Raw genomic sequence first — 27,856 nt, 5'->3', positions numbered from 1 at the left:
GTTTAACGGTGAAAAAATGAAAAACAATCATACTCCGATTCTCCTGCTGGTCATAGTGTGAGGTGTTCCTCCTAGGAAAACTTTATTGTCCACATCCAGCTGATTTCCTTTGACTGAGATGGATTCAGTTTTCAAACTGTTGACAGACACTGACATCAACCGCCGGCCCACCTCTGCAACCACCTGAGACATGGTGAACACCACAGCATTCAAACAAAGCTATTTTTGTCTTAACACCAAAACCTCAAACATAGGTTGAAATTTACAGAGTTTGACATTGATGCGTCTACAGTGCCTCATGTCCAGTTAACTCACAGTGTGCCACTCTCCATTGTTAACAGCTACAGATGAGGTGATGGAGGCCGGGCCTTTCCCCAGATCAGCCGACATCATCAGCCTGCCCCCCTTTAGGCTGAGGACAACAAAGTCCATCTGCTTGGAGTCGGAGAGAAGGAGGATCAACCCGTCCAGGGCCCAGCTTCGAAATAACAACCTCACCGACACACTGAGGAAGGGAACAGACACAGTAGTGAAGACAAGAGTGAGACAGAAACACACCACAGCAGAGTCAGAGATGGAGTGTTATACAAAGATGAAGTGACCTGTCCCCTCTGTGACCCGAGAGTTGCCTCTGTTGCTATGGAAACTCACCTCTTTCTGACTGTGCTTGGGTTGATAATGAAGGTCATGTGACTGTTTCTGGACAAGCCAAACTGAACTGCTGACAGCACAAAGGTTAACTCCCCATCTGATGCACACTGCATCACACACATAAATCAAAAACCAATAATCAATAAAAACAGACATATTGATTAAATTAATCAATTAAAATGAATGCACTGAGAATAGGTAATAATGAATATAGTAATTACCGTTAGACCTTCAGGTGACAGGGCACCAAATTGTGTGGGCTGAGGTACAGGTAAATGAGTAGGGTCTGGAGTTACGTTTACATCCTGGTCATCAGGAAGGAGCACATCCCCAAGCTTCTCCTCCAAGACGCATTTGTCAAACTTCACCCCCTCATATCTCAGAGCTCCTGAAAGGTCAACAAGCCTGCACAGAGCCAGAAAATCAAAACTGTTGTTGTCCGAACTCCTTTGGAGAACACAGTCTATGAAGGCTCTTACATGAGATGGTCTAGTCCAAGGAGACCTTAGTACTTATAATGCAAAGCACCGCACCTGACTCCTAGGTAACACTGACAGCAGCAGATAACAATCAGGAACCGCCCTAAAATAATTTTACATTTTTTTTGGCCGAGATCCATAAATCCCATTTATTCTTTTTTGACTTAAGGAAAGTTGCTTCTGCTGCTGGTGTCTGATGTACAATACTATGCAAAAGTCTTGGGCCAATCCCCATTTCTTTATATTTGGTATGAAAAATTACTGAAACTTGCAAACAATTAAGGAAATACAGTATAAAAGGTCAAAAAAGAATTTTAAAGTCAGTATTTAGTATGACCAGCTTTATTCTTTAGCACATCCTAAACTCTCTTTGGCATGATTTCCTGTAAGTTCTTTAAGTAGCCTTCAAGAAAAGCTGTCCAGGCTTTTTGAAGGACATTCTTGGCAAAACAACCTCTTCTGAAGGTCGCAAATTGTAGATCTAATAGTCAGGGGAAACTGCCTGACATTTCAACTACCCAACTGGTTTTAAAAGGTTTGGGAACAGATCTAAATCAGCCTTTGAATATCTTAAGTTTGGAAATGAACGCTTTGATTTCTTTGATTGAAAAAGCAGTGGTGTCAGAAAATAGGGACACATCTGTAAACTGCATTTTCAGGAGCCTTCAGATGGGTGCATTCAAAGAAGCTTTTGGCAGGCATTGGAATTATGCAGTCGTTGAATTGGGACACAACTTGGATGTGTAAAACACTTACGCTCTGCCAACTGCCAAGTGTTGGATGCAGCCTTTGAACAACCTAGATAATTTCTGCAATCTGATTGGTAGACGGGCCTCATCGCCTGAAGGCAGCCCACCAATAAATAGAGAGGCTGGAGACAGTCGAGAAAATACACCCGGCAACAGGGACACAAGCTTCTTGTGTTCCTCATCAATCTGCACCGAGAGCGACCTGAAAGACAGTTAAGAAAGGCCAGACAGGTGAGATGTGAGGAAAAGCATAGAAGTTAGCATGTTATGCTAATACTTACTTTTTGTTGATGGTAATGATCACAGAATGTTTCATTCTGTCACTGAAGGATCCTCCATCAGGCTTTATCACAGTTACCTTACGTGTGGCTCCGCCCACCTCTCCAAGCTCCACCTCCAATGCTCCTGAGACTAGGTGAACAGATAGGAAGTGCTGCACATACAGACACATAGAAAAATTCAGGTTACAGTGTCACCCACATAGCTTTGTTAGTTCAAATAGACTTGGTATACATGTGACCTAAATCAGTCTCACCTGTTTGTGTGAGCGGTCATTACTGAAAGCAGCCAGCAGGACCCCTGATTGGTTGTTGGAGGAGAAGGAGAAGAGCAACTCTGCTTCTTGACCAAACGATGGTGGAGTGATCTGAACATAGCCTCCGGCCAATAGGGACACACTTCGCACCGCCTGGTCAGTACATTAATCAATCAAACAACTAACCTGTAAATCAATCAAGCTGTTATCCTACGAGTGTGATCAGTGTTCATTAAAAATTAACAAAAGTGACCTCAAAGCACTTTAAAATCTAAGATAGTATCGATGGTACAATATTAGAGAGAAAACCCCAAAAATTAGACAATACCCTACGAACAGTACTTGGCAACAGTTAAAGGGCAGCAAGAACTCGCTTTTAACAGGACGTGACCTCTGAGAGAACCAGGCTCAGGGTAGGGGGAGCATTTTACAACAACTGGTTGAGGGATTTAGGGGAAAGAGAAGAGAGAAGAGAAAAAAGAGCACAGAGACACAAGGGCAAAACACCAACCATGGAGGGGAGGAATACGAATTTAATGTCGCAGTAGTTGTATGTAAATGGTTCAGGAGTGAAATGAGGAGAGTAGAAACAAATGCCCAGTGCATCATCAGTAGTTTGAGCCTGAATGGTTCAAGGATACCTGTTCCAGTGTTAACTAATAGTTATTTCAAAATGGAAATTCCACAGTCTAATCCTATGGAGGGAGTCCGTGTCCTGAATCTAAACTTGGATTTTGTTCTACAGGAGAGGGCTCTGACAGGTGAAGGCTCTACTTCCCTGCATACTGAGAGCCAAGTACTAAAGTACTCTATCTGGATAATATGATACTAAAAAGGTCTTTAAGATATGATGAGGTCTGATCAAGACTTCATATGTGAGAAATATATATGCTAAAATAAATATGAGCTTTCTCTCACTGCTTTGTCCAACCTCAAAGTAACAAAGGCAGTGGATTTGTAACCAGTCAAATGGACCCCTTTGAGCAAATACTTCAGGATAGTGGGAAGGAAACACTCAGGAACAAACCTCCTGCAGAACCAGGCTCGAGGAGGGGCAGCCATCTGCCATGACCTGCTGGGGGTGATAGAAAGTTCTACATATTTGTTTTATATGTGTATTGAAGGACAAAAACAACTCCAAGGTTCTTCACAGTAGTACTGGAAGCCAATGAAATAACTGTTGGACAGTAAACTTCAGAAAAATTAACATCAGTTTTGTCTAAATTTACAAGCTGAAAATTACTTGTCATCCAAGGACTTTAAGTCAGTGGATTATTGTGCATTATTATATGTATCAGTACATGCATTTATTAAAACATGTGTATATTAGTATATTATTAGCTTGGATCTCAAAAGAGACTTGAGATGAATAGAGATGGAGTCAGGCAGGGCGACAGATATAGTCAATATAGTATTATGTGCAGCCTTGAGGAAAATAGAATAGAATAGTGACTTGACTAATAGAATGTAGAAACAATTTTAGCAACAATAACTAATAAATAAAAAATAATCATTTTCTTTTTCAGTCTCTTGCGTGATTGTGGATTAATTTTGCCCCATTATTCCTTCAGTTCATGGAGGTTTGTGGGTTTGTTTAAGGTTCTGCCATAGTGTTTCAATCAGGTTCTGGAGTTACACTGGTCACTTAGTTATGCTGCTGTATGCAGCGGATGACTATATGTTTTCTGACTATGTAGGGGCTTGTCTGATTCTTGGGGATTCTTTCAAAAATGTGAGATAAAGACCCTGCAATAGCACTTTGAGGCCACTATTGTTGTGAATTGTTTGGACCAAGCTTAACTGTTGTGGAAACGGCCTCATATTTGACTCAAGAATACAGAGGAGTTCATGATAGACTTGATGACTGGAAGGTGCCCAGGTCTTCTTACTGCAAAAACAAGCGCCACTAATCACTCCTATGCTACCATGCTTGACAGTTGCTATGAGTTGTGTGTCCTGATTTTCTGTGTTGGTCTTTACCAAACGTACTGTGAATTATTGGCAAACATCTCCACTTTGGTCTTGTCTGTCCAAATTTTTAATTCAGTTTTAATTATTTAGCACAAAAATCACAACAGGTGCATCGAGGTGCTTTATATTCTAATATAAAGACCCCGCAATAATCCTGAGAAAACCCCAACAATCAGATGATTCCCTGTTAGTGAGCAAGAAAAACTCTTTCAACAGGTAGAAGTGGGCTAACTGGGGCTTGTATAGTCTGAGTTTACCTTGAGTATGCAGCCTTTCCTGACGCCATGTGCATCCCTTAGCAGGTCAAAGTTGGACCGAGCAATCTCCACATTTTTTATACACCCCACGTAAGACCGGGATGCTACTTGTCGCCTAGCAACCAGAAAGATGGCATTCACAGGTGATAACACAGTTAACACAATCCGGTCTGGCTATATTATAATCACCTTTGTCTTCAAAAACTCACCTGATTGGTCTGGAAGCAGGAAATCCACCAATGAAGATAGGGTCGAGATCAGAGCGGTTCAGATCAGAGGCCTTTCCAGGAGAGTCCGCTTCCAACACTTCCTTCTCCGATGACTGGTCAGCTGCCATTATGGACAAGTAACCTGGCCACACAGAAAAATGTGAAATAACATTTAGCAGTGTGGACACAGAAGCAGCAGCAGGAGTATTACTAGGAGTAATAGTAGTACCTTTGCGTTTGTTCCTCTGCAGTGTGATTTTGTACCACACTCCAGTGTTGTACTTCCTGTTGGAGGTCAGCATCAGAGCACCAGAGCCGAGGTCAAAGGTCAAATGAATACGCCCCTCCACCAACTCCATGGACAGGAAGTCTCTCTGTCGGTGACAGAAAGTGAGGTTTGTGTATGTCTCCTTAAAAATAAGAAGCCCAGCAAAGACTGTAAATGTGTGTGTCGTACAGTGTTGTTGGAGGCCAGGTACAGCAACAATCCGACTGGAGACAGAGTTTTAAACTGCAAAACGATTAACGTGGAAGTAGACCGCAGGGACTTCTGGACCACTGAATAGCCAGATCCATCGAAGTGAAAGGAAGTTTCCTCTGCTTGGGGACTGTGAGTGACACAAAATACAAGTCAGAATTTGCATAGGGAATGTGCAGATTTAGCAAACTGTGTGTGTAACACGTGTTTGTGTTGCATCCATGTAAGTGCTGTGTACACGTAAATATGTTAAAACTTGTGTGAGTACCTGCTGAAGCAGCCGCCACACTCTCCCTCTCTATGGTCATAGTTCCAGAGTCCAATGTTCTGCTCATTCAGTGAAACTTCACCCAGGCAGCCCTGGAAGGTGGTCGATTGCAGTGCCGCAGGCCGCTGAAATCAAACACACCGAGTTAGCCCTTCTTCACCTGCACACAGACTTAGATACCTGATATGTCCCAATATTACCTGTGTATGAGCTCCCAGCCCTGCGATGTAAACAAAGCTGTTTTCGTCGATGTCTAAAACTTGGAAGGTTCCTGGTGATGTTGTTGTTACTGCTGGGAACACAGCTGACTCAGAATCCAGCTGATGGACTGACAGTGCAACATGTGGTCCAAATCTGCCGGGATCATGACATTGTGGCATACACAAACACAGCTGTAAACCTTCACCTGCATCTTCAATCGTGTGATTAGTTTAGATCGTTTAGTTTAGTTTAGTGTTTTTTTACCGTGTAGCATTGATCTTTGTCCATTTATTGTTGGTGATATCCAGTCCAGGAAACTCAAGCCGGGTGCTGCCCGAGCCTACATCCCACAGTAGAGAAACCTGTCCATTACGCATCTCAGCAGCCAAGAAGTCCATCTGAAACAACAGCTTCAGTTAGAATGCAGAACGAAACCATTTCTGTTACTACTCATTAACAGCAAGTTATTGTCTTTACCGTAGTGTTGCTGCCCAGGTAAAAGAGCAGGTTATCTGGAGTGGTCGTCTTCACGATCAGATTCAGAGTGTTGAAATTACTGGACTGAATCGATGGTCTGTAGGAACGAACACAGCCTCTGTCCGCTTGCAGTGCCACCTTAATCTGATGATGTTACACCACAACACCATCATTATCAAGAGAAATTGTGAGGTCTTTACCTTACAATGTAAAGTGCCTTGAAATAGCTGTTGTTGTGGATAATCATAGTCACAGATGTCCTAATATAGAATTCTCTGGTTTAGGCTGGCTTATCTACACTGTTTGCTGTTCATTTCATTTTTGCTGTTTAAACCCTTTATTGACCATGGGCCCGCCGGCGGGCCCATTTTACAGGTAAATATAAAGGGTTGGTCAATAAAGGGTTAAGAAGTTTTGTAGACATCTATGCTCATTTTGGGACAGTGATAGAAGCCATTGAGTGACTGTTTATTTACCGATGCTGCCTGTCTGCGGGCCTGATAGATCAGCTCCCGGATGTCAGACAAGTTTCTGCTCAATGTTTCTCCTAACATTCTCATTGGTTTTATTCTGTCCATCAGATGCTGTGTACGAAATTCCGCCTCCTCCATCTTATGCTGCATCTCATTGGCTGAGCACACAGGAAACAGGAAGAGTTAGGCTAAAGATTTGGATTTTTATGAAACCAATTCATTTGCGTAAAATCTTAATGACAAACCTGCAGTCCGTGTAAGAGTCACCAGCTGACTGGTCTCCCTCAATGTATTGTTAGCGTTTTCCACCAAAGAAGAAGAATCCTTCAGCTGTGCTCTGAGTCTCTGCAGCCGCTGCATCGCCTCCTGCAACTTGGAGTGCGCTGCTGCAGCCTGAATCTGGGTCTGCTGCAATGCCTCAGAAGAACCTGATGGACACGAGTATTAGTATTGTATTAGTATCACTGTTTCAATACATCAGTGCATTCGTACATCATGTATATCAGTCCTCTTACCATTTGAAAGGCTCTGTAACGCTTTGACGGGCTGACGGAGAAGGAAGCTGGAGTTATGAACACTGTCTCTGACAAGTCCAAGTCTGATAGTTACCATGGAAACATTCAGCTGCAGGTCTAAATAAAATAAAGAGGAAAAAGTTTCATCTAAAAGTAGCTGTAATTCAGTCCACACATGGCTGATGTGCAATGATAGTCCATGTCATTGTTTCATAAACAAACATTATCACACCTTCAGCCGCACTGCTGATTCTTCGGCTTTCTTCCAAAATAGCAGAGGAAACGTCCACCTTTGCTCTGCCTTCTTCTGACAGTGGCTGCTCCGATTGGACACTCTGAAATACAAATACATGTAGGTGTTATACATTTGCATACCAACAGCCTCTCATTTACCTTATTGCACTGCTGTCTCAGGGCAAATACAGACTTACCATGTTTAGAGCTAAGGAGGCAGACACTAGGGCAACTGAAGACATCTGATGGGCAGAGTCAACTCGTTCTGTGATGCCAGTGTCAAACTGAGCCAGCTGACTGCCATTCTGAGACACGTTACACACTGATGACAGAGAACTGAGAGAGAAGAGTTTTTATTTCAGTGAGAAAAAAACAGCAGGAGCACACAAACAGAGGAAGAGGAACACAAAATACCTGTGCAAGGAGTGAGCATAGCTCTGCAGCAAGTGGGCATGTTTCTCTGCACGGTAAACATTCTCCAGAGCATCGTTTTTCTTCAGCCCCATTACCAAACCATTCACCTGTTTCCTCAGGAGGGGGCGCCACTGATCCAGCTCAGCAGCTAACATCTCAACCTGCTGATCAGTGTAACATAATTATTATAGCAAGCGTCTGCTGGAAAGCTTTATTATTAACTACTATAGTTTCTCTTACTCTGGTGTGGTTTGTTAACTCCTCCGTCAAACTGACAGCATTTTCAAGCAGCAGCTGGCTGTCCTCCATTTGTGAGTCCAAAGACAGACATGCCACACTTAGGTTCTGATGGCCAGACTGACAGAAAAAGTAGCAATTTGAATTTCAGAAGAATGCTGAGACAATGTCACGCGTGTTTTATAAAGCAGAAAAACAGCAAAAAAAAAAAAAACTTGAGCTCTGCTCTAGTCTTACTGACCTCTCAATGCTTTTGACTACAAGGCTATTTTGAACATAACAAACACAACAAACTCCACACAGATTGGCCCTAGCCAACAGGAGATTAGTGATGCTCAAAAACTAGTTAATTCATTTACTTCTTTTATTTTATGTCGAGGTTATATTATCAGGCTATTCTAAAAGTTTCCTGAAAGGCCTTCAGGTGATCCAAACTGCACCGGGGAGAGACTACAGGGACTAGACTATGATCCTCATCCATGCGGATCCTCTGGTCTGCACTTCCAGTTTGACGTCAGGAACATTTTTTAAGAGCAATCCAGTAATTTCACTTCAGCCTGTGGTCTGTATATGTGGACTTACCTGATATAGCTGCAGCAATGTGTGTGCAGTGTCCAGCAGAATGTTTGTTTCTATGTTGTGCTTCACTGCGTCATTCAGCATTGTGTTTGCATGTTGCAGTGTTTTAATGTCAGCAGTAAGTGAAGTAGAGAGACGGCCAAGCTTGTCGCTAGTGGCCACCCTGCTGGACAGGAAGTCGATCTGCACCGATTGAAAGAGAGACTCCGAAAGGCTGGAGAGAGCGAGAGAGCATGTTACCGCTGTCCTTGTGTGTTTGTGTATCAACTCTATTGCTGTGTTGATCAAACAGACCTGAGCTCCTGATTGGCTACAACCTCTGCAGCTGTTAGGTTTACATCTTTGATGCTGTTTAATATGGACTCTACGTCCTCCAGCACATGCGTCTGATTGGCTGAACCCAGTTCTTCCTCTGCAGTCTGATTCAGGTGTGCTGCTTCCCTCTGAAGCACTACATCAATTACAGTTTTCACGTTTTATTAAAATGAACTTGTTTGCTGTTGGTAATGGTATCTTTGTTGTTTCATTAATTAATGTGTCATTAATCATTCATTATTCATCATTCTGATATTCTGTTGTTATTTACCTTGAATGTTGTTTTGAAGTCTGGTGATGCCCTCCAATAGGAGCGCGCCTCGGGAAAAGCTGTTGTTTGTGGACACGTCCACTATCTGGACATCGTTAGACAGACTGTTGACCTAGCCAATCAGGAGTTGGGAAAATTTTTCGGATGGGATGGGAAAGAAGTTTTAAAGGACCAGTCAGTTATCAGATGTGGAGAGTACGAAAGTGTGGAGAGTACAAAAGTGTTCAGAGCTAGCTAGCAGCTAACTCTAGAATTACTGCAAATGTTATCCACTGTTCCAGGACCCAGTACCTTCGTCTTGTATTTTACATTTGTTGCACTTGCCTTACCAAAAATCAGACTGAACATTCTCACATTGTTTGCAATGTGCAATGTATTATAGTAAAAACTAAAGGGGTGAAAACACTTTGAGTGACACACAGAAAGTGGTGTAATGAACCTTTAGCAGACAGGCGGGTGTGCCTACCTGCTGCAGTAGAGAGCCGAGCTCAGAGGTCAAATAATTTAGACCTTCTTCCACTCTGGACATGGACACCATAACAGAGTTGTTCTGTGAAGACACCACCTGGGGAGACATGTCGTTATTATTTCAGTTTGTCGTACATCTCGACATGAGCAACAACTTAATCACATTTTTGTACCTGCATTTCTCTGGTCTGATTCTCCAGCAGCCACAACTGCCGGTATGATGACATGGCAATGGTACTCAGGTTAAAAAACAGGAAGTGATTGTGCAACTCATCCAGGTCATCCAACAAGATGCCAGTACATTTGTCATCACATGCTGGAAATAAAAAAGAACATGTTAGTCGCATGTCTCATGTTAGTGTGTGTCTGTTTGTGTGTGGTGTGTGTGTGTGTCTAATGTATTTACTCACACACGCACTCGCCTTCCTGGAAGATGCTCCTCTCTTCACACTCATTACATGACTGACCTTTGACCCCATCCTTACATTCACACTTTCCAGTCAGCACGTCACACAGCAAGTGGAGGGAGCCCCATGCACTGCAGCTACACTGTGAACACACACCGCCTGGTACTGATGGGTTACCATAGTAACCAACAGAACACCTGGAGGATGGCAGTGTGAAAACACAGCAAGCAAATTTTCACAATAAAAGTTGCATTAATTAGATGACGACTTCAGTATGTAACAAAGGGTCTAAAGACAGATGTGACGTAATGATCTCACCTCTCACAGTATCTCCCTTCATAGCCTGGCTGGCAGGCGGTGCAGCGGAAATCACCTGCTGCTCCTTCCAAAATGCAGGTGGGACTAAAGCTGCACACACACATACAAAAAGAACAACATGCCAAAGTTAAATCAACCCAGATGAACTTCTTCAAGTTTACAACTAGTGCTCAATAACAAATGTTAATACTGATCAATACCAAAATTCTGCATTATATCCAGGCATTAATAAACATTTAAATATAGCAAGTATGTTTGTATTTTGGACTGTTTGTCAGTTGAAACAAGTTTTTTAAAGTTAGTTTGTTATAAGGTTTTTGCTGTTTAGGAGCTGGGCCTAAAAAACACATGCTTAACTTAGCTCATGTATCTTAATAGTCTGTTATATAATAAGCATCATAGGCCTAATTAGGTTTATTTTATATAATAGCCATGCTAACATATCTAATTCCTCCAGCATTAATTTTAAAACTGTGACATTTTAAAACAATTTTACACAATTTAAGAATCATTAAGAAATGAGGCGCAAGACGCTCGATGAGGGTGTGCACCTGTTGTTCAGCAGGGGGCATGCACATGGTGAGCAGTCGCCGATGGATCCTTTGACATTTCCATAATAACCTGAGGCACATTTCTCACAGCTCTGTCCACTGGTGTGATGCTTACAGTCCTGTGTGAAAAAATACAGACTCTACTAAATTCTGCAGTCTCTTGATATTCTGCGCTGACTGTGGTTCTTTCTTTAGTTTGCAATCTCCTCTAAAATGCATGTATGAATCAGTGTTAGTGCGTTACCTGACACTCTCCCGTCTCAGCGTCGCACTTTTCACTGTGGTTGTTGCAGCGACACTGAACACAGGGGCGAACAAACATCGACTTCTTGCTCTGCGGTGACAACTCAGACTGAGGTTGACGGAAATATCCTACGTCACAATCCTGCAGAAGGATACATGAGAGAGGCAGAGATGTGTCAGGAAATTTCTTTGGTGATGGTAGACGTAGTTAAGTGAACTGGGCCTCACTCTGCTTAGTGTAGGAGAGAGGTGCACATTTCCTGCCAGCCAAATTCAGCTGTGGGCATTTCGTCTCCCTTCTTACTGCAAAGAGAGAACTGCATGCAGGGATTTCTCTCTGCCTTTAGCACATTCTGTCTGTTCATGTCCATCTCCAACCTCTTCTACTTCTACATACTTGCCTGTCCCATTCTATGTGAGTCCTTCCTTGGACTGGAAAGATCTTTACAGTACAAACAGTCTTTATTTTATATCTGTTTTATTTTTAACTTCTGCTTTATCTACCTCACATCCATACTTATGACATGATCTAATTTTAATTAACAGAAATGTCTACAGCCTATGCAAGGACACTGGAACTTCTGGAGAAACCCGGACCAGTAGAAATCCACACAGGAAGCTCCCAAACATGTTTGACCCCAGAACCTTCCTGCTGTAATACAACAGTCCAAACCACTAACAATACAAATACAAATACAAATATAAAAATACAAACAGTTCCAGAAAAACATGTATACTGTGTAATATATATATATTTTTAATGTGCAATGCTTTGCAAATCTCATACACCCAAACACAGAACACAGAAAGCATATCAAATGATTAAACTGGGAAAATATTTCAAAAAACTTTAAATACGCCTATGTTTACCATGTTCAGCCATGAACATCTGGGAGAATGCCAGTTCTGGACTTTTGGGAGGGCTGCTGTCCCATTCTTGTCTCATAGAAGATACTACTTCAACAGTCTTGGGCCTTCGTTGCCAGATTTTTGTTTTCAGTTGTTGAAAAGTCTGGACTGCAGGCAGGCCTGTTCAGCACCCAGACTTGTCTACTGTGAAGCATTGCTGTTGCAATAGATGCGGTGTGCAGTTTAGCTTTGGCTTGCTTAAATATAAACAAGGCTTTTCATGAAAACAATGTAATCTGTATATGACGTATATGTTGCTGTAAAACCTTACTACACCTTTTAGCATTGATGTTGCCTGTCCTGTGTAAGCTACCAATTCCACTATTAGAACAGTTTCCACTTTGTCTCACTCCATTTTGAATTTGGCCCAGAGACGATGGCAGATGTTCTTTTATAATGAGTATGTATGGCTTTTTCTTTGTATGACACAGCTCAAACATGAACTTAAGGATTGCAGAGCGAGCATGTACAGTGATTTCTATGACATGCTTATTTGTAATGCAGTGGCACCTGAGGGCCCAATGAGTTTTCAGTCTTATCCTTGCACACGCGTGATTCTTGGAGTCATTTGATGATTTCATATACTGTAAATGACGAGATATTCAAGGCTGACGGTCATTATTCTGAAATTACTCAACAATTAGTAGAGTTGGATGTATTGAGACTGGCCTTGGTCTTGAGACCGGTCTCGAGACCACTTTTACGTGGTCTTGGTCTTGTCTTGGTCTCGGATCCCTCGGTCTTGTCTTTGTCTCTCTGTTTCGGTCTTGCTGTATCAGATCGACATAGTGGTCGGGAGATTTGGAGTCAACAGTATCCATGACACACAACGTAACGTTCGATAATGTGTCATGCGCAAGAGCATCAGCCCTAAGGCCGTGCTTAGAGAGTGCTTTGTAGTGAATCAGAAGAGTCGACTCCCATTGAGCGAGAGGCGGCTCCTCACTTAATTTTCTTTTGCTGCTCAACTCTCACACAGTGGCTCAGCTATGCTCCAATCCCTCCATATTGTGACCAATCACATGCGAGGATATAGGATAATATCATTATGTGAAAAACAGAGAGGGTGAGAGACGCGACAGTCAAGTGGAGCGTGCATCTGTCCTCTCAGTAAGTGAGTGAGACAGTAGACAGCGATAGAGGGCTGTGCGAGTGCATCGCAAAAACACATAAATATGCCTGACACCCGTAAACGAAGCAGCATCTGGCTGCAGTTTAAAGACTTTTTTGTCTCGTCTCGACTTTGTCTTGGTCTTGACTCGGTCTGTCTTGGTCTTGGTCTTGTCTTGGTCATTAGATATGTTTTTACTGTTAATAAAATTGATTGATTGACTGTTTTTATTTATATTTCACACAACAACCAAACTTTTTTGGAACTGGGGGTAAGTTACTCTTTCCACAAACTGGATAGAAAAGGGTTTCGGCTTTTAGTTAAATTTGACTAGCTAGCTTAATTCACTTGATTAAGTCCAGGTGCAGACCTAGTTAGCCTTGGTAGCCACACCCATGGAAAGGAAGAAAGGGTGCTTTACATAATGCCCCACCAGGTATACAGTTGTACCAGCACATGGTGAGTACCTGACATGAGAGTCCAGTGTACCCAGGTGGGCAGACACACGACTCAATCAGTCTGGCTACATTTCCGACTTCTGACTTCTCCGCCTCCACTGCCATTTCCATGGTAATGTTAGAGATCCTTAAAAAAACAGCACAAGCACAAGAAAGCTGGTGATCTCACAGCTACCATGACTTGTGGTCACAGACATGTAAAAAATACATTTCCTGTGGAAGAAGCCCCCAATTTAGATTCTTCTTGGTTTTCTTTCTGCTGCTTCTTTTAGAAGTCAAAGTCAAAGTTTATTTCTATAGCACATTTAAAAGACTAGTGTACATCAAAGTGCTTCACAATAAAACTGCAATGCGGGCGAAACAAGGAACAAATAATACAAATATAATTAAGACTACATTTAGTGATTTGAACGATTGAATTGATTCCGATGTATGGATATCGACCGGGAGATTATTCCAATCACTACAGCGGATCATCTGCATCGTCCTCTGTCACACCAACCCTATTCTTGGTTTCCCTCTCCACATCCATCCTCTGAGATCTTCCTCTTTTTCTTCTGCCTGGCAGCTCCGTCTTCAACATCCTTTGATGAATACGTCATATGTCCAAGCCATCTCAGCCTTGCCTTTCTTACTTTGTCTCTCATCCTGAGCTGTCTGTCAGATATAGTCCTGTCCTCTCTGGCCACTTCTAATGAAAATCTTTAACTCTGCCACCTCCAGCTTTGGCTGTCGTTTTGTCAGCACCACCGTCTCCAAATCATAGATCATAGCAGGTCTCACTGCCATGTTGTGAAACCCTTTCACACTTGCTGCTGTCCCTCTGTCACAGATCACTCCTGACACTTGTACTCTTTTCTTCACCTCTTCAGCTCCTCTTTGTCTGTTGCTTTGGGTGGGTGACTCCAGGTATTTAAACATAACCACCTTCACTATCTCTAATCCTTGCATAGTCACCTTTACCTCTGCATCCCTATCATTCACACGTAAGTATTCTGTCTCGTTTCTACTCACTTTAATTCCTTTTCTCTCCAGCGCATACCTCCACCTGCTCCTTGATTTAGCTACAGATCAAAATGTTATCCCACCACTGGGAAAGACACAGTATCTACTTTTAAGGTTAGGGGCTTGGGGCTTGATCAGCCCGAATTATATACTGGATGAGTACTTCTTCTCCATTCCCACCTTTTACTCTCCATGTGCGTATACATGACTACTGCATTTTATTTCGCCCACAGTTTATTTTTAACCATAATCAGTTGTTATTTTAATACAATGTGTAGTACAGTGTTTACAAATACCTGCTCTGCTGCAGTCTGGTACCATAAGACGCTTTGATGATGATGTACTCAATATTACTGAGGACAGACATGAAGTCAGCGTGACTCACCGCCCTCTGTGATACCGAGTTAAAATACTTCCACTTGTGCTGTAACACACACAGACCACACATAAACACACAGTGAGCAGGTTTTCTTTCTAAATATCTCTGTCTTTATTTTAGCATGATGCTGTACAGCTGTACCTCTGTCAGCCTGATGTCATGCTGAGTCGTGATACCATTGCTTGGAGCAACCATGTCAGTGTATATGGCAAGCTTCCTCAGAGTCCCGCCCCTCATTAGCACCTGAGGCTCCTGATTAGAAAGTCCTGAGCCATCCTCAGCGTAAAAGGTGACAGTGTAAGAAAGCAGTCCGCCATATGATAGTAGCTGGAAAGTGCAAACAACGTAAATGCACCATTAAGCACATACAGCAGTTTACGCTACTACTATAATGAAGTGAAAATTGTAAAGTCTAAACCAACACATTTAAAGGTTGCAAGACTAAATCATTCTGTGAATATTTAAATGAGGATTTAAACAACCAAAGCACATATTTAAACAGTGTGGACAACAGCAGTTGTCAGTTAGCAGATTGGGCTGAAGGTACAGCGGAAGCAATGAGACAGTATCAGGCATCAATTTGGAAAATAGTACCTGGTTTCCTTCAAACTGAGCAGGGAGCCTCCAGTAGAGTGGGCCTGTCAGCCCGCTCGTGTTGAGCTGACGGGTGTCGAGCAGCATTTCACTGCCCTGACGGTACACTCCAGATACAGTACCCTGCAGGTTTGACTGACTGACCAATGACAGGAATGGAAGAGTGGAGGAGTAAGCCAGGTACACCTGTGAGAAGGGACAGCATGAGGGAGAACTCTTTGGAGCCTTTACTGTGAATGTCGTGATGCATAAACTACAATGATTATGCAAAAGATGTACTCACTGGTACTCTGGTCAGTCCTCCCTGTTCCTCGCAGTCTTGGCTCAGTCCTGAACAGAAACACTGCAAACAACCGTCTAGATTTTCAGCTGACAGACCGAACCAACCAGAAACACACTCTTCACATCGCCGACCTGAGACCCCAGGCTGAAAAAATAGACACACACATAGAGGACAAACTCATATTATACCATGCAGAAACATGTGAGCAACATAAAAAGAATTTGAGATTAACAGCAAAGTTTATTAACTTTCCCAGAGCAATCAAACAGTTCAAGCTGTGCGGGAAGCAGTGCAGCACTTGATGCTACTGATGAAGGAAAATCTGTCCAAATGTTCAGTTTTTGAGACTGTTTTGCATGTATATGATTTTGGAATATGGAACTTCATGAGGGTCTTTTTATTATCTTAAACAGGACCATCACTGATTTGATGAGATCTCTAAACCAGAACGTATATATAAAAAAACACAACTCACACATTACCTTGCACACACAATTTCCAGTGTTTTGGCAGGAACACACCCCCAAGGTAGTGTTGCAAAAGGTCTCCTCTGTGCCTGCCATGTCACAGCCACAGGCTGAGCATGCTGGGTACCCATAGTAACCAGGTGCACACTGGTCGCATGACCTGCCAAAGAACCCCTCTTTGCACAGACATTGTCCATTGGTCAGGTCACATTGAGGGGAGGAGCTTCCTGCTTCACTGCAGCTGCAAGGCTAAACAGACACTACAGAGTTAACCTATCTCACAAGCGTAAGTTGCCTTCTGATGTGTGTGTGTGTGTGTGTGTGTTACCTTGCAGCCTGTGGTGGGGTTATGGCCCCAGTAATTTTTTACACACTTATTGCAGGTCTCTCCCTCTGTGTGGGCGGGGCAGATGCACTCTCCATTCTCAGGGTTACAGTTCCCACCAGTGTGATCACAGGAGCATGCTGGGAGGAGAAAATAACAGCCAATTAGAGACAGAAATGTCAACAAATCAGCACGAAGACTTGTAGCTTACAGTTTATTACCTATGCAGCCTTTGTCATGGAAACCATAGTAACCCCTACTGCAGCGGTCACATTTGTGTCCAGTCACACCCTCTACACACTGGCACTGCCCCTCCTTATCACATGATTCAAACAGAGATCCTGATTTGTTGCAGCCACATGGCATACAGCCATGGCCACTTTGCAGCCCATAGAATCCTGACTGAAAAACAAGTTTTACACAAAGTATAAATGAAAATAACAAACACAAAACAAAAACAGTGTATGCCACACATGCGTGTCTCTCACCTTGCAGTGGTCACAGGTGCGTCCCGTCACATTCTCTCTGCAGATACACTGGCCTGTTGTGACATTACATTGACTGGAAAGGGCCCCGTTGACATCACAGTCACATTCTGAAAGAAAGCCCCACTCGCTGTCAAACATTACGTGAAACCTCCTACCCGTTAACAGCCCAGGTCAAGTGACACCTCCTCTACAACAGTTTCTTAAAGTTGTTTGCTGTTTACTGACAAACAGTACAGCTTCTAAGAGCTTTTGTGCTTTTGATTGTTTTCATCTCTCTATGCTTTCTATTCCATCTTCTTTCCCCTCACTCCCAACTATTTGCAGCAGCCCTGTGTATGTTTCTCCTTATAGGGGAGTTCTTCCTCTCTACCACAAAGGTAACAGTGCTGCAATATGCAGTTCCTTGAGAAATGCTAATTAAATAAAACTGAATTTGGCTAAATTTTTGTATCTGGAAATTCAAGTTTGATTTACAACAGTTGTGCAGACGAGAATTACTGTGAATCTCAACTCTTTTCATAGTCTGGGAAACAAGGAAAAATGTACTGCTATAAATTATCAACAGAGTGCAGTTTGATTATGTCACCACTAGATAGTAGTATATGCAATCACAAGTACTGATACACACTCACACGTAGTCACAGACAGTCATGTGACAGCAGAACAAAGAGTCCATAGGTCGAATCTAATCTGGATTTGAAAAGATCAACATTTCAAACAAAGGCAGTGAGTGTTTCTCTGTGTAAGCAATTCTGAGTGTGCCTGGGTGTGCGTTTCTGTGAGTTAGTTTTTTCCACACTGACTTCACTTTCCAGACTGGGAGCCTATTTTATTTCGCTATGACCCATTATGCTTATTTAAACTATTCATGTATGTTGTGGTTAACATATTTAGTGTTTTGCTATGATGGTGATGGTTGAAAGGTCTTGCTTTTTCCTTGCCTGCTAGTCTGCTAGGGTCTGAGGGACATAAATTTCATTATTGTATGGTGAGTGCGAGCGTCCATGCAGAGGTCTGTGTGACAGCCAGTTTTTCTTGACTGTGGACTAATCCATGGAGACTTTAAATCACAATGCACAACTGTGCGTTGGCCTGTATAACAGGAATGACTCAACAGACTGTGTCCATGTCCATGACAGAGTATAATCAAGGCTTAAGACCCCTCTTTCAGCAGAATGAAACCTCAGGCAGAGCCAGGCTCAGGGAGGGGGAGTGATCTACCATGACTGGTTGGGGGCCGAGAAGACAAAAAATGCTGCTTTTATTGCAGGGATATTGGAAAATGTGGTACTATGAAGTCTTTAAGAAACAATGAGGCCTGATTATCAGGACTGCATATGTGAGAAAATGATTTTAAATTCAATTCTGGATTTAACAAGAAGCAGGTAACTAGAAGGTGATTTGGGAGAAATATGATCTCTTCTTCTAGTTTCTGTTAACACTCTCAATGTGGTGTGGTAGATCAACTGAAGATGAACGAAAGCATAAGAGAACATTATATTTATTTACACATATCCATATCCTGGTCAATAATGATTCCAAAATTTCCCAAGTGTTACTGGAGGCCACAGTAATGCTGTCTCTAATAAGTATACAATTAGACAGCGTGATTAATTTTTTCCTGAATTTAGAAGTGGAAAATTCTATCTCATCCAGACTTTTATGTATTTAAGACATAGCTGCGTGGATATTATTCACACAGACTATGTGAATGGTCACAGTGGAAGTCATCGATCACTAACCTTTCAGTGTGAGAAAAACTCACATTAACAAATTGTAATCAATCATGTATCTAAAATGGTAAAATGGCCCATTTAGTCATTAAGTGTGTATCATTACTGATGTCAAAGCAGATATGTGTAACGTACCCCGACAGTCTTTGGTGTGCACGGCATCTCCATAGTACCCAGGCCGACACAACTCGCAGTGTCCCCCTGCTGTGTTTCCGAGGCAACGCAAGCATTCCCCGGTGACAGTATCGCAGTGTCCTGCCTCACTGATGTCCACATTACCATTACACTCACAGCGAACGCAGGTCCCACCCACTACCTGTGGGTTCCCATAGAAACCACTAGCACACCTGAAGACACAAACCCATGTGTTATACTGGGTTCATCAATTTATCATTGGGTTGATCAGCTTCTCAATCATACTTACTTCTCACAGTTGGTTCCAGTGTACCCATCCTGACACTGGTCACACAGTACCTGTCCAGATGCATCCAACACACAAGTGGGACTGAACCTAGGGCACAGAGGTATTCTTACATACTGTCTGTACTAATAAACTTTAATTAGTTTGAATGAGGTCCAATGACAAAGACAAACCTGTTGGACGGCTCCGTTAGAGGACATGGACACAACTGACAGTCATCTGTTGTTCCCTCTGTAGCATCACCATAGAAGCCCAGAAGACACTGATCACAGTGAGGACCAGTGGTGTTGTGGGTACAACCCTGAGAAAAGTTAGACGGACGAATCAGTAAAAGGTCAGAGAGAGAGAGATGACCACACAATGGACAGGGAATGAACCATGTGTCAGAACAGCAGGTGAGAAAACTGTTTCTGATTGTGACGTGACTCACCACACAAACTCCATTGATGTCACACTCAGTGGCATGATCATTGCATTCACACTGCATACAGTTTCCTCCAAAGAAGATTCCACCCACTCTGTAGAAACCTGGTAGGCACGACTAAAACACAAAAATGCACAAACAATTAGGTATTGAACTGATATTACTAAGGATGCACTCCAATTTCACTTTGTCACATACACAGTACAACATGTAATGAAATGCTTGTGTCCCAGCTGCGCATAGGCTGCAGACGTAGCCGCGCCATTCCAGGGCTTGGTTTTAGCATGGGGGGTCTAGCCACGACCCTTATTGGATGCCGGTGGGAACTCCCACTCCAAAGGTGTGTAGTCTTACCACTACACTACCCAGCTACTGCACTTCAAACTTATTCTGGGCTTAACTGATTAGCAAACAATAAAAACATAGCCCTCACCTGTCCTTGAATTGAGAATTTCATTTGAAGGAAGGGGCTGAGTCTAAAATAGTGCAAACTACTCTGTGGTAAGATACTATTTTTTTTTTTAAATTCTGTCCCTTGAATGTTGAAAGTCTGCACTTCAATAGCATCCAAAATTATGAAAAATAGTTTCAGTCTTAAATAAATTACCTCACAGGAAGTGCCACTGTAACCCCACGGGCATTCACATCTCTCCACAGCAAGTGCTTGAACCTCAGAATGCGAGCTAGGGTCACCGATGTCCAGAGAGACGGAGCTGAGGCTGTGATAGACAGAGACAGTCAATATTCCATCTTCAGCAGACTGCAGCAGTGTTTATACTGATGTTGGGCTCCTCCTGCAGAATTGTGCTGGGGAGATGACTCGATAGGTTCAGGTTAAGTGAATCTCAGCCTTGCTATCTGAGTCTTTTTAATCTCCAACTCAGCCTTAGATAAGTGATTTGACCATATGTTATCATTTACTTTTCCTCACCGTATCGTTCCGGTGGCGGAGGTATTCAGGTAAACTCTGACAACCAGTGATGTCACATCGGCAAGAACCAATAGCAGGTCATCTCGGGAAACATGCTTGCCTGTTTGGTAATACGCAAATTGCTGCCAGACCATTGGCACGTTAACCAATTGCTCAGCCAGTGTAGAGAGGGATAGTGGGAGAGGACGTGAAAGACGAAGAGCCAAACCATTACCCTGAAAATGAGAGAGTTTCTTCAGTCTGGATGTTGAAGCCCTTCAAGAGACCACTGCTACATTTTCAATATAAAACATGCACTATGAAAATGTAGATGGTGTCTGATAACAACACAACATACCAATCTAGAGAAATCAAAATAGTGATCTAATCACATGTTTGTTCTCACCTTGATAATGATGTCACAGTGGGCGGACAGGGTGGGGTTTTCAAAGTCAAGTGGAGCATCATAAACCACAAAGTAGTTCAGGAAACCTCCATAAGACAACAGCTACGGACACAGACAGAAAGAAGTCAGAAACAGTAGATGGAGAGACTGGCATGTGTTTGGCATAATGAGCAAATATGGAAATGGTAGCTTACCTTGTTGCCAAGGAAACTTTGGGGTGCTGCCCACCACAGCATTTGTTGGTGGGTGGCACCAGAGGAGATGTTGCTATGAATGGGTATCTCATTGCTGTGAAAAACAGTGGTGGTGGTGATTGTTTCAGAGGGGAAGAGCAAAGCTTCTGCAGTAACCACCTGAAAAAAACAACCTCAACATAATTAGAGGTTCTTCATGATGTAGGCACGCAATATGGTGCTGTTACCTGAACACAGGTATTTTTACCTGCCCTATGGACAAGCCAGAGCTCTCGCAGACATCAGACACACCAAAGCAGAAGCAGCTGGTACATCCGAGAGGATTGCTCTCCTGGAGGTTAAAAAAACCTGGCTTGCACAGATCACAGTGAGCTCCCATCACATTCTCCTGAGGATGAGAGAACAGGTAAGGTTAGGGACCAGGTGAAACACCAGAAAGCAGGTCAGATATTGAAGAGCAGGTGGTGTTTACCTTGCAGATGCAGGGGCTGCATGGGTCAGTGTTGATGCTGCCTGACAGGCTACACTCACAGCGAACACACTGAGGAAAATCTCTGTATCCAAACGCACAACGGTCACACTGTTGACCTGCAAACCCCTCCTTACACATGCACTGACCTGCAAGCAAACCTAAACGCACACACATCCAAGAAATATAGTTATACTACAAAAAACTGCTGCAGAACAACAATACTACTGCTAATACTACTACTACTAATAAAATTATACTAACCTGGCTGTGTGTTGTCTCTGGCGCAGACTGAAGACTTTGAGCCTCTCAGATCACATTTACATTCAACACATGGAAAGTCAGAATATGGAGAAACCTACACACACACACACATACAGATCATGCAGAGAGACATTCTGAGTCAGGATCTCCAGATATAGTTTTACTTGTGTCAATACTTTAGCAACTCTGTGGTATTAATTGCTGCATTATGTCAATAACCTTAGCCAGTTTGTAATATTGTGTCAGTACCTCAGCAGGTCTGTAGTATCCATCTTTGCAGGTCTCACAGTTGATGCCAGCTGTGTTTTGCTGACAGTTAAAACAAACTCCACCTCCCTGACGAACACCGTGAGTGTTTAAACTCAAAGAGAGTTCAGAGATGGTTTGATTGTAGTAACAGTCGTCTGCTTTATTGTGACAGTTACATTCTGAGAGACAGAGACAGGTTAACAAATAGCACACAGAAGTTGACGGAAATGGTACTCAGTGTGTTCAAGGGGGGTTTCTTTCTTTCTGTCTGGTGTTTCTTACTTTCACACGTGTTTCCATCGGAGATGGTCCCTGGTTGCCATGGCTGCTGATGGTAACCTGGGCAACATTCGTTACAGCTTTCTCCACAAGTATTGTGCTCACATACACAATGAAGCTTCTGTACTCACCCACACACACACACACACACACACATACATATATATTTCACCTGGTGAAACACTGTACATATGTTCCAATATACAGATGCTCGGGCGTTTGCTGTTACCTTGGTAACAGGGTCAAGTGGGCAGCTCTGAGCATGTCCATAGCAGATACACATCCCACCCACAGAGATGTCTTTGATGGAATAATAATACTGAGAAACACGATAACACAAAAGGTATCAGAAAGTACAAGTCAGTTTATTGGTCAAAGATCACTTTGCAACTTTTTGCAGCCTATCTCACCCTCCGAGTGACAATAGGGTCAATATCTCGAGGATCGCGAGCACTCAGGGTCATCAGGTCGGCATTCAGTGTTCGGATTCGCTGAAGTCTCAGTCTGATGTAACGCGCAGACGTAAAATTCAGCAGATCTGAGGTTAAATCATCGGCTCCAGGTCGGCCATTAATTAGGGAGGTATGGATCTGAGAGACAGAAAGAGGCACAATGAGAAGAAGAAAGGTCAAAGAGGGACAGACGTTAAACAGAAAGGGAGACAGATAACATGAGCAGAGCAAGTGCAAGCCTCACCTCTCCATGCTCTAGTGGGTTTAATCTGGAATAATAAGATGTACAGATGACCTCTGTATCACTCTTATAGGTTGGTGGTCCCAGTCGTGGTGTGATGTTGTAGCGATATAAACACTCAGAGTCACTGATGGCATAGAATTGCCAGGGCTCAAAGGAAACTCCATCCAGAGACTGCTCAAGGATCCAATTACCTGAGAAACAGACAGATCAGAATAGCAAACATGGAACGATGTCTTAAATATTTACTCTGTGACTGTGTCTGAGGTACAAAGGCAGATAAACAGGCAGTACATGGGCCAGTCTCACCTGGTCGAGGAGAATTAGCAGCCTTAATAATGATGTACGCGATCTGAAAAACCTGGACAGCAAAAAAGTTCAAAGTTACTCAAAGACTTTGAGTAAAGAACAGAGGATACTGGCACTGTTCATCTGGTTAATGTGTTCCTCTGTACTTTTATTGTCCCCTCTGGTCATGAAAAGAAAAACAAAACTTTCCTTTTTTCAAATTTTATTCATAAAGCACCATTTGACATCAACAGTCGCCTTAAGGTGCTCTATTTTACAAGGTGAATATTAGAAAGAAAGAAAAAACCCTATAAGCAAGCACTTGGTGACAGTAGGAAGGAAAAACTCCCTGTTCACAGGAAGAACCAGGCTCAGGGAGGGGCAGCCATCAGCCACAACCAGTTAGGAGTAAGGGGAAAGAGAAGATGATGCCATAAAGTAAATACAAAATGCAGCTGTTAAAGCCATATAAAGCTATCCAAAGCTCCCTCCCTCCCCCACCTGTACGACTTGCCCTAATTGATGGAAGAACACATTTTGCTCTCTACCAGAAAATCCTGAAGGGACATGTCAAGTGTGCATGGCTTACACTGATGATGACGAGTCAACTGTTTGCCTCCTTCAAAAATTTTTGAAAGTAAAGAAAGGTCATAAATTGGTCTATAGTTGGTGAATTAAGCGATAGCTTTTTAAGTAATGCTTTAATTACTGACACCTTAAAACCCCTTTGTATGGAGCTCGTTAATAAAGATATATTAATCATATTTAAAACTGAGGTATTAATTAATGGGGTCTCAACGGCACACTGATTGTTTAGGAAAATACATTATTGAAGTTAACTCGGAAAGATTGATTGGACAGAAGGAGTCTAAGTAAATATCAGTAGATATTAGAGTTGCTGTACTTGATATTTTTCCTCTAATGGTTGCATTTTTATCTGTGATCATTCTTTATGTTTTAGTCTGTGTGGGTCTTACTTGTGTTTGTGTTACCTGTTTCAAATCCAGTGTGATGGTAATCCAGTGAAACTGTTGTCCATTCTTGATACTTGGACTTTGCCACCACCGATTGGTTCCATCAATAGCATTTGTGATTGGATGACGTTCTGCACACAGAGATGAATACTGTAGTAGTACACTGGAATTTTATAGCTAAGTGCAAATGGTACTTTACTGATGCTGCAAAATGTTTAATTTGAAGGTAAAATGTGAATTAATTTGGATAATTTGAAGTGATCTGTGTGATTCTGGTTCTGGATTAAAGCAAACTGGACCTTTGATGTAAAAAAGAATCTGGAGTCTTGTCTCGTACCTCTGGACAGAACGGAGTTGGCATCACATTTGAGACAGTGTGGGTTCTTTATCCTCCGTCCTGGAACGTGCTCCACCAGCTTGCAGTAGACTTCAGGTTCTGGGTCTCCACATGTTGCATTACTGCTGATTACTGCATTACTGGCCAGATTCAATATGGCAGGGAACAGACCTGTAGTACAGTTACATTAGAATGATATAAGGGGAGACATTAGTGAACTGATGAATGAATGAATGAATAGATTAGTTCAGGTCTTTTTACAGGTATGCTCTCAGATGAGTCACTGTCTAAAACCTCGGTGTTACTCTTGTGAGATCATGACTTGTTTTTGTAATAAAAAGACAATTCTGAATGTTTACTCTATAACCTTTATTTTGAAACCTCCTCACATAAGAGCAGAAAAAATATTTGCATCTTTAGGTGAGCGGTTTCAATGGATATTCAGTGATTACATCTCCAGGCCTCGAAGCCTAAATATATTGGAGCCATAAACAAGTAAAGTCTCTCAGACACTACTGAAACTCCTAGTGGTTCATAAAAACCCATCTACCCCCACAGCCTACCACCTCACCAATCACACAGACACACACAGTCTATTGACTCAGCTGCAGTTTCCAACTGAGATTCTCACTGTGTTGGTTAAAAATCTGAATTTTAGAACCATGGGACTCTGAAACAGTGTGCATAGGTTTTTAGTATTGAACAAAACAAAGACACATGAACCAACATGTGTTTGTTTTTTGAAAATCAATCTGGGTCAAAGGTTGATCTGCTTCTTTTCTGACTGACTCATTCTTCAATATCTTTTAGTATATACATAAAAAAAAAAAATATATATATATATATACATATATATATATATATATATATATATATGTATATATATATATATATATATATATAAAAGCTTTTTTTTAATTGAGAATGTTCACATAGGTAGCGAGGAATAGAGATGTTATATCCTCAGGGTTCAAATACGAGGAACCAAAGTCTGATTGGAGCAAATCATTTAAGGCGAGAGAGAATCGAACAACAGTGGAAGGGTTAATAAAATATGCGATCTATATGAGTCCACTGTGTGTGATGCTTTGTCACTATTATTATGCTATAATGCTGGTGCTGCTGGTACCTTGCAGTGAAATGTTGTTCAGTACTTAGTTTATATATTTTACATACAAACCATTACATCTGACTGTTTGTGTGTTGGGATGTGTTAAGTCCGCCATTTTAGGTTCAGGATGACCTGTCACCCTTCCCCCAACACACACACACACACACACACACACACACACACACACGCACGCACACACACACACACACACACACACACACACACAGAGGTATTTAGGTTGTAGAGATTTGTCTATATATGTGTTGTGTGTGTTTGGGGGTGGTGATCTCTGGGGAGCGAGGAAGGAGAGAAGAGTGTGACTGTAAACACTAATTCTTGATCTTTCTCCCTCTCCTTGTCTTTTGTCAGACACACACACACACACACACACACACACACACACACACACACACACACACACACACACACACACACACTGTTCCACTGATTCATTCATGAGCCAGTGATAAGAGAAGTAAAAGTGCATGCTTAAACAGATTCGGGGTAATGAATATGATGATAAAGATAACATCACAGGTGCTCAAGCTTTAATCCAGATCAGATTTCCAGATATTTGACCTCTGATGGAAAAGTGGAGCTTAATCCCAAAGTTATTTGTCTCGAGTCTGCTGACTGAAACTTTTACAGAAAGAGGTCAGTGTGCATGAAATGTTCCTTAAATCAGAACAAACTGACCCTGACCGAAGACAAAACAAAGATAACAGTAGCATGTTCACTACATTACACTATTCAAAATACCTACAGTGCATGAAGACTCAAGGACTCAAAGATGCACATGTGATTTGTTTTAACAGTAACACACACACAGCTGAAAGGGAAACATACTTTAAACTATAGCAGAATACTACCTTCAAACTACTTTGGGAAACAAGAATAAAAGTACATTCTGCTTAAATCATCGACATTAGAGCCAGCTCTAATCACACTGATCAGGCTGCAGAGCTGAGATGGGTTCAACAGTGCTTAAACAGATGTGTAATGGAAACCCTGAAAATAAAAACTTTTTCAGTGTTCCTCTCTGAGATTTTTTGAATCTGTGAAGGTACTTGAGAATAAGAATTCAAAGCAGCTGTTAGAACTCAGCAAAGTTTTTAAAAAGGTGTCTCACCTCTCTGCTGAGCAGCGGCTTGCCCCATCAACAACAAAAGCAGCAGCACTTTCATCCTTGCTCACACCCTTGAGTCAAATCTGAGTGTCGCTGTTATTTCGCGAGTGTTTGCTCCATGCAGCAGAACTAGAATTAACTGGTAGAATCAATGTGGCTCATAGGAATGCTTGCTGCAGAGTGCCTGAACACCACAGTGACTCCAACTCACACTACCCCTCCCCCTAACCCCTTTCTCATTCATTCAGCCCAAAAGGGCTCGTATGGGGTGGGGGGGATGTACCATTTGATCTTTGGGGGAGGGTGGTAAGGGCCTTTTTCTTTGTACACTTTTTTAAGCATTAATGTAAACAATAAAAGAGAAACTGTAAACACTCTTTGCTTCATTTATTTTGTATTTAATTTTGGCAGTTGTTTACACTGGCAGATGTTGTTGTTTACTGGGTCCTGCAGGATTTCATTTCTGTTACATAAATTAAACAGAATCAAAGCAACACAGCTTCTTCAAAAAATCACTGATGTGAGATGAAAATCATGCAGTTTAGTATCAATGTGCACTTAGGTCATGAGACTGTAAAAGAGCAGCTACAATAATAGCATATTGGCCAACTATGTAAGTTAACACACTTAACAAAATCATAGCCCTACCATTAAGACAC

General features: G+C 42.2%; 1 protein-coding gene across 1 annotated transcript in view; it reads right to left on the bottom strand.

The window, feature by feature from the left end:
• Positions 1-27,341, bottom strand: part of lama1 (laminin, alpha 1) — a 30,020-nt gene extending 2,679 nt beyond the window's left edge. Inside the window, exons 1-60 of the mRNA XM_063483289.1 lie at positions 27,201-27,341; positions 24,961-25,131; positions 24,642-24,754; positions 23,671-23,722; positions 23,365-23,555; positions 23,079-23,258; positions 22,898-22,987; positions 22,672-22,789; positions 22,390-22,568; positions 22,141-22,234; positions 21,880-22,037; positions 21,655-21,795; positions 21,408-21,566; positions 21,214-21,315; positions 20,829-21,043; positions 20,505-20,616; positions 19,904-20,014; positions 19,647-19,774; positions 19,477-19,563; positions 19,188-19,399; positions 17,320-17,426; positions 17,053-17,233; positions 16,835-16,971; positions 16,522-16,755; positions 16,040-16,183; positions 15,757-15,942; positions 15,304-15,489; positions 15,080-15,207; positions 13,788-13,905; positions 11,302-11,442; positions 11,058-11,176; positions 10,507-10,596; positions 10,192-10,385; positions 9,955-10,097; positions 9,780-9,878; positions 9,314-9,425; positions 9,022-9,178; positions 8,731-8,941; positions 8,152-8,268; positions 7,912-8,075; positions 7,695-7,833; positions 7,496-7,598; positions 7,264-7,380; positions 6,994-7,176; positions 6,752-6,906; positions 6,276-6,419; positions 6,063-6,196; positions 5,798-5,951; positions 5,598-5,722; positions 5,309-5,459; positions 5,081-5,225; positions 4,852-4,993; positions 4,643-4,757; positions 2,415-2,567; positions 2,161-2,312; positions 1,887-2,081; positions 873-1,056; positions 652-758; positions 316-505; positions 34-183 (exon numbers count right to left, since the gene is read on the bottom strand). Coding sequence (XP_063339359.1) covers positions 34-183; positions 316-505; positions 652-758; positions 873-1,056; positions 1,887-2,081; positions 2,161-2,312; positions 2,415-2,567; positions 4,643-4,757; positions 4,852-4,993; positions 5,081-5,225; positions 5,309-5,459; positions 5,598-5,722; positions 5,798-5,951; positions 6,063-6,196; positions 6,276-6,419; positions 6,752-6,906; positions 6,994-7,176; positions 7,264-7,380; positions 7,496-7,598; positions 7,695-7,833; positions 7,912-8,075; positions 8,152-8,268; positions 8,731-8,941; positions 9,022-9,178; positions 9,314-9,425; positions 9,780-9,878; positions 9,955-10,097; positions 10,192-10,385; positions 10,507-10,596; positions 11,058-11,176; positions 11,302-11,442; positions 13,788-13,905; positions 15,080-15,207; positions 15,304-15,489; positions 15,757-15,942; positions 16,040-16,183; positions 16,522-16,755; positions 16,835-16,971; positions 17,053-17,233; positions 17,320-17,426; positions 19,188-19,399; positions 19,477-19,563; positions 19,647-19,774; positions 19,904-20,014; positions 20,505-20,616; positions 20,829-21,043; positions 21,214-21,315; positions 21,408-21,566; positions 21,655-21,795; positions 21,880-22,037; positions 22,141-22,234; positions 22,390-22,568; positions 22,672-22,789; positions 22,898-22,987; positions 23,079-23,258; positions 23,365-23,555; positions 23,671-23,722; positions 24,642-24,754; positions 24,961-25,131; positions 27,201-27,255 — 8,574 coding nt within the window. The 5' untranslated portion in view covers positions 27,256-27,341. The remainder of the gene's footprint in view (positions 1-33; positions 184-315; positions 506-651; positions 759-872; positions 1,057-1,886; positions 2,082-2,160; positions 2,313-2,414; positions 2,568-4,642; positions 4,758-4,851; positions 4,994-5,080; positions 5,226-5,308; positions 5,460-5,597; positions 5,723-5,797; positions 5,952-6,062; positions 6,197-6,275; positions 6,420-6,751; positions 6,907-6,993; positions 7,177-7,263; positions 7,381-7,495; positions 7,599-7,694; positions 7,834-7,911; positions 8,076-8,151; positions 8,269-8,730; positions 8,942-9,021; positions 9,179-9,313; positions 9,426-9,779; positions 9,879-9,954; positions 10,098-10,191; positions 10,386-10,506; positions 10,597-11,057; positions 11,177-11,301; positions 11,443-13,787; positions 13,906-15,079; positions 15,208-15,303; positions 15,490-15,756; positions 15,943-16,039; positions 16,184-16,521; positions 16,756-16,834; positions 16,972-17,052; positions 17,234-17,319; positions 17,427-19,187; positions 19,400-19,476; positions 19,564-19,646; positions 19,775-19,903; positions 20,015-20,504; positions 20,617-20,828; positions 21,044-21,213; positions 21,316-21,407; positions 21,567-21,654; positions 21,796-21,879; positions 22,038-22,140; positions 22,235-22,389; positions 22,569-22,671; positions 22,790-22,897; positions 22,988-23,078; positions 23,259-23,364; positions 23,556-23,670; positions 23,723-24,641; positions 24,755-24,960; positions 25,132-27,200) is intronic.
• Between the last annotated feature and the right edge of the window lie 515 nt (positions 27,342-27,856).

Source organism: Pelmatolapia mariae, linkage group LG9 (genome assembly GCF_036321145.2).
Source record: "Pelmatolapia mariae isolate MD_Pm_ZW linkage group LG9, Pm_UMD_F_2, whole genome shotgun sequence".
NCBI classification, from domain to species: Eukaryota; Metazoa; Chordata; class Actinopteri; order Cichliformes; family Cichlidae; genus Pelmatolapia; species Pelmatolapia mariae.
Note: the sequence above shows the minus strand (reverse complement) of the source record. Positions and strands in the feature narration are given on the sequence as shown.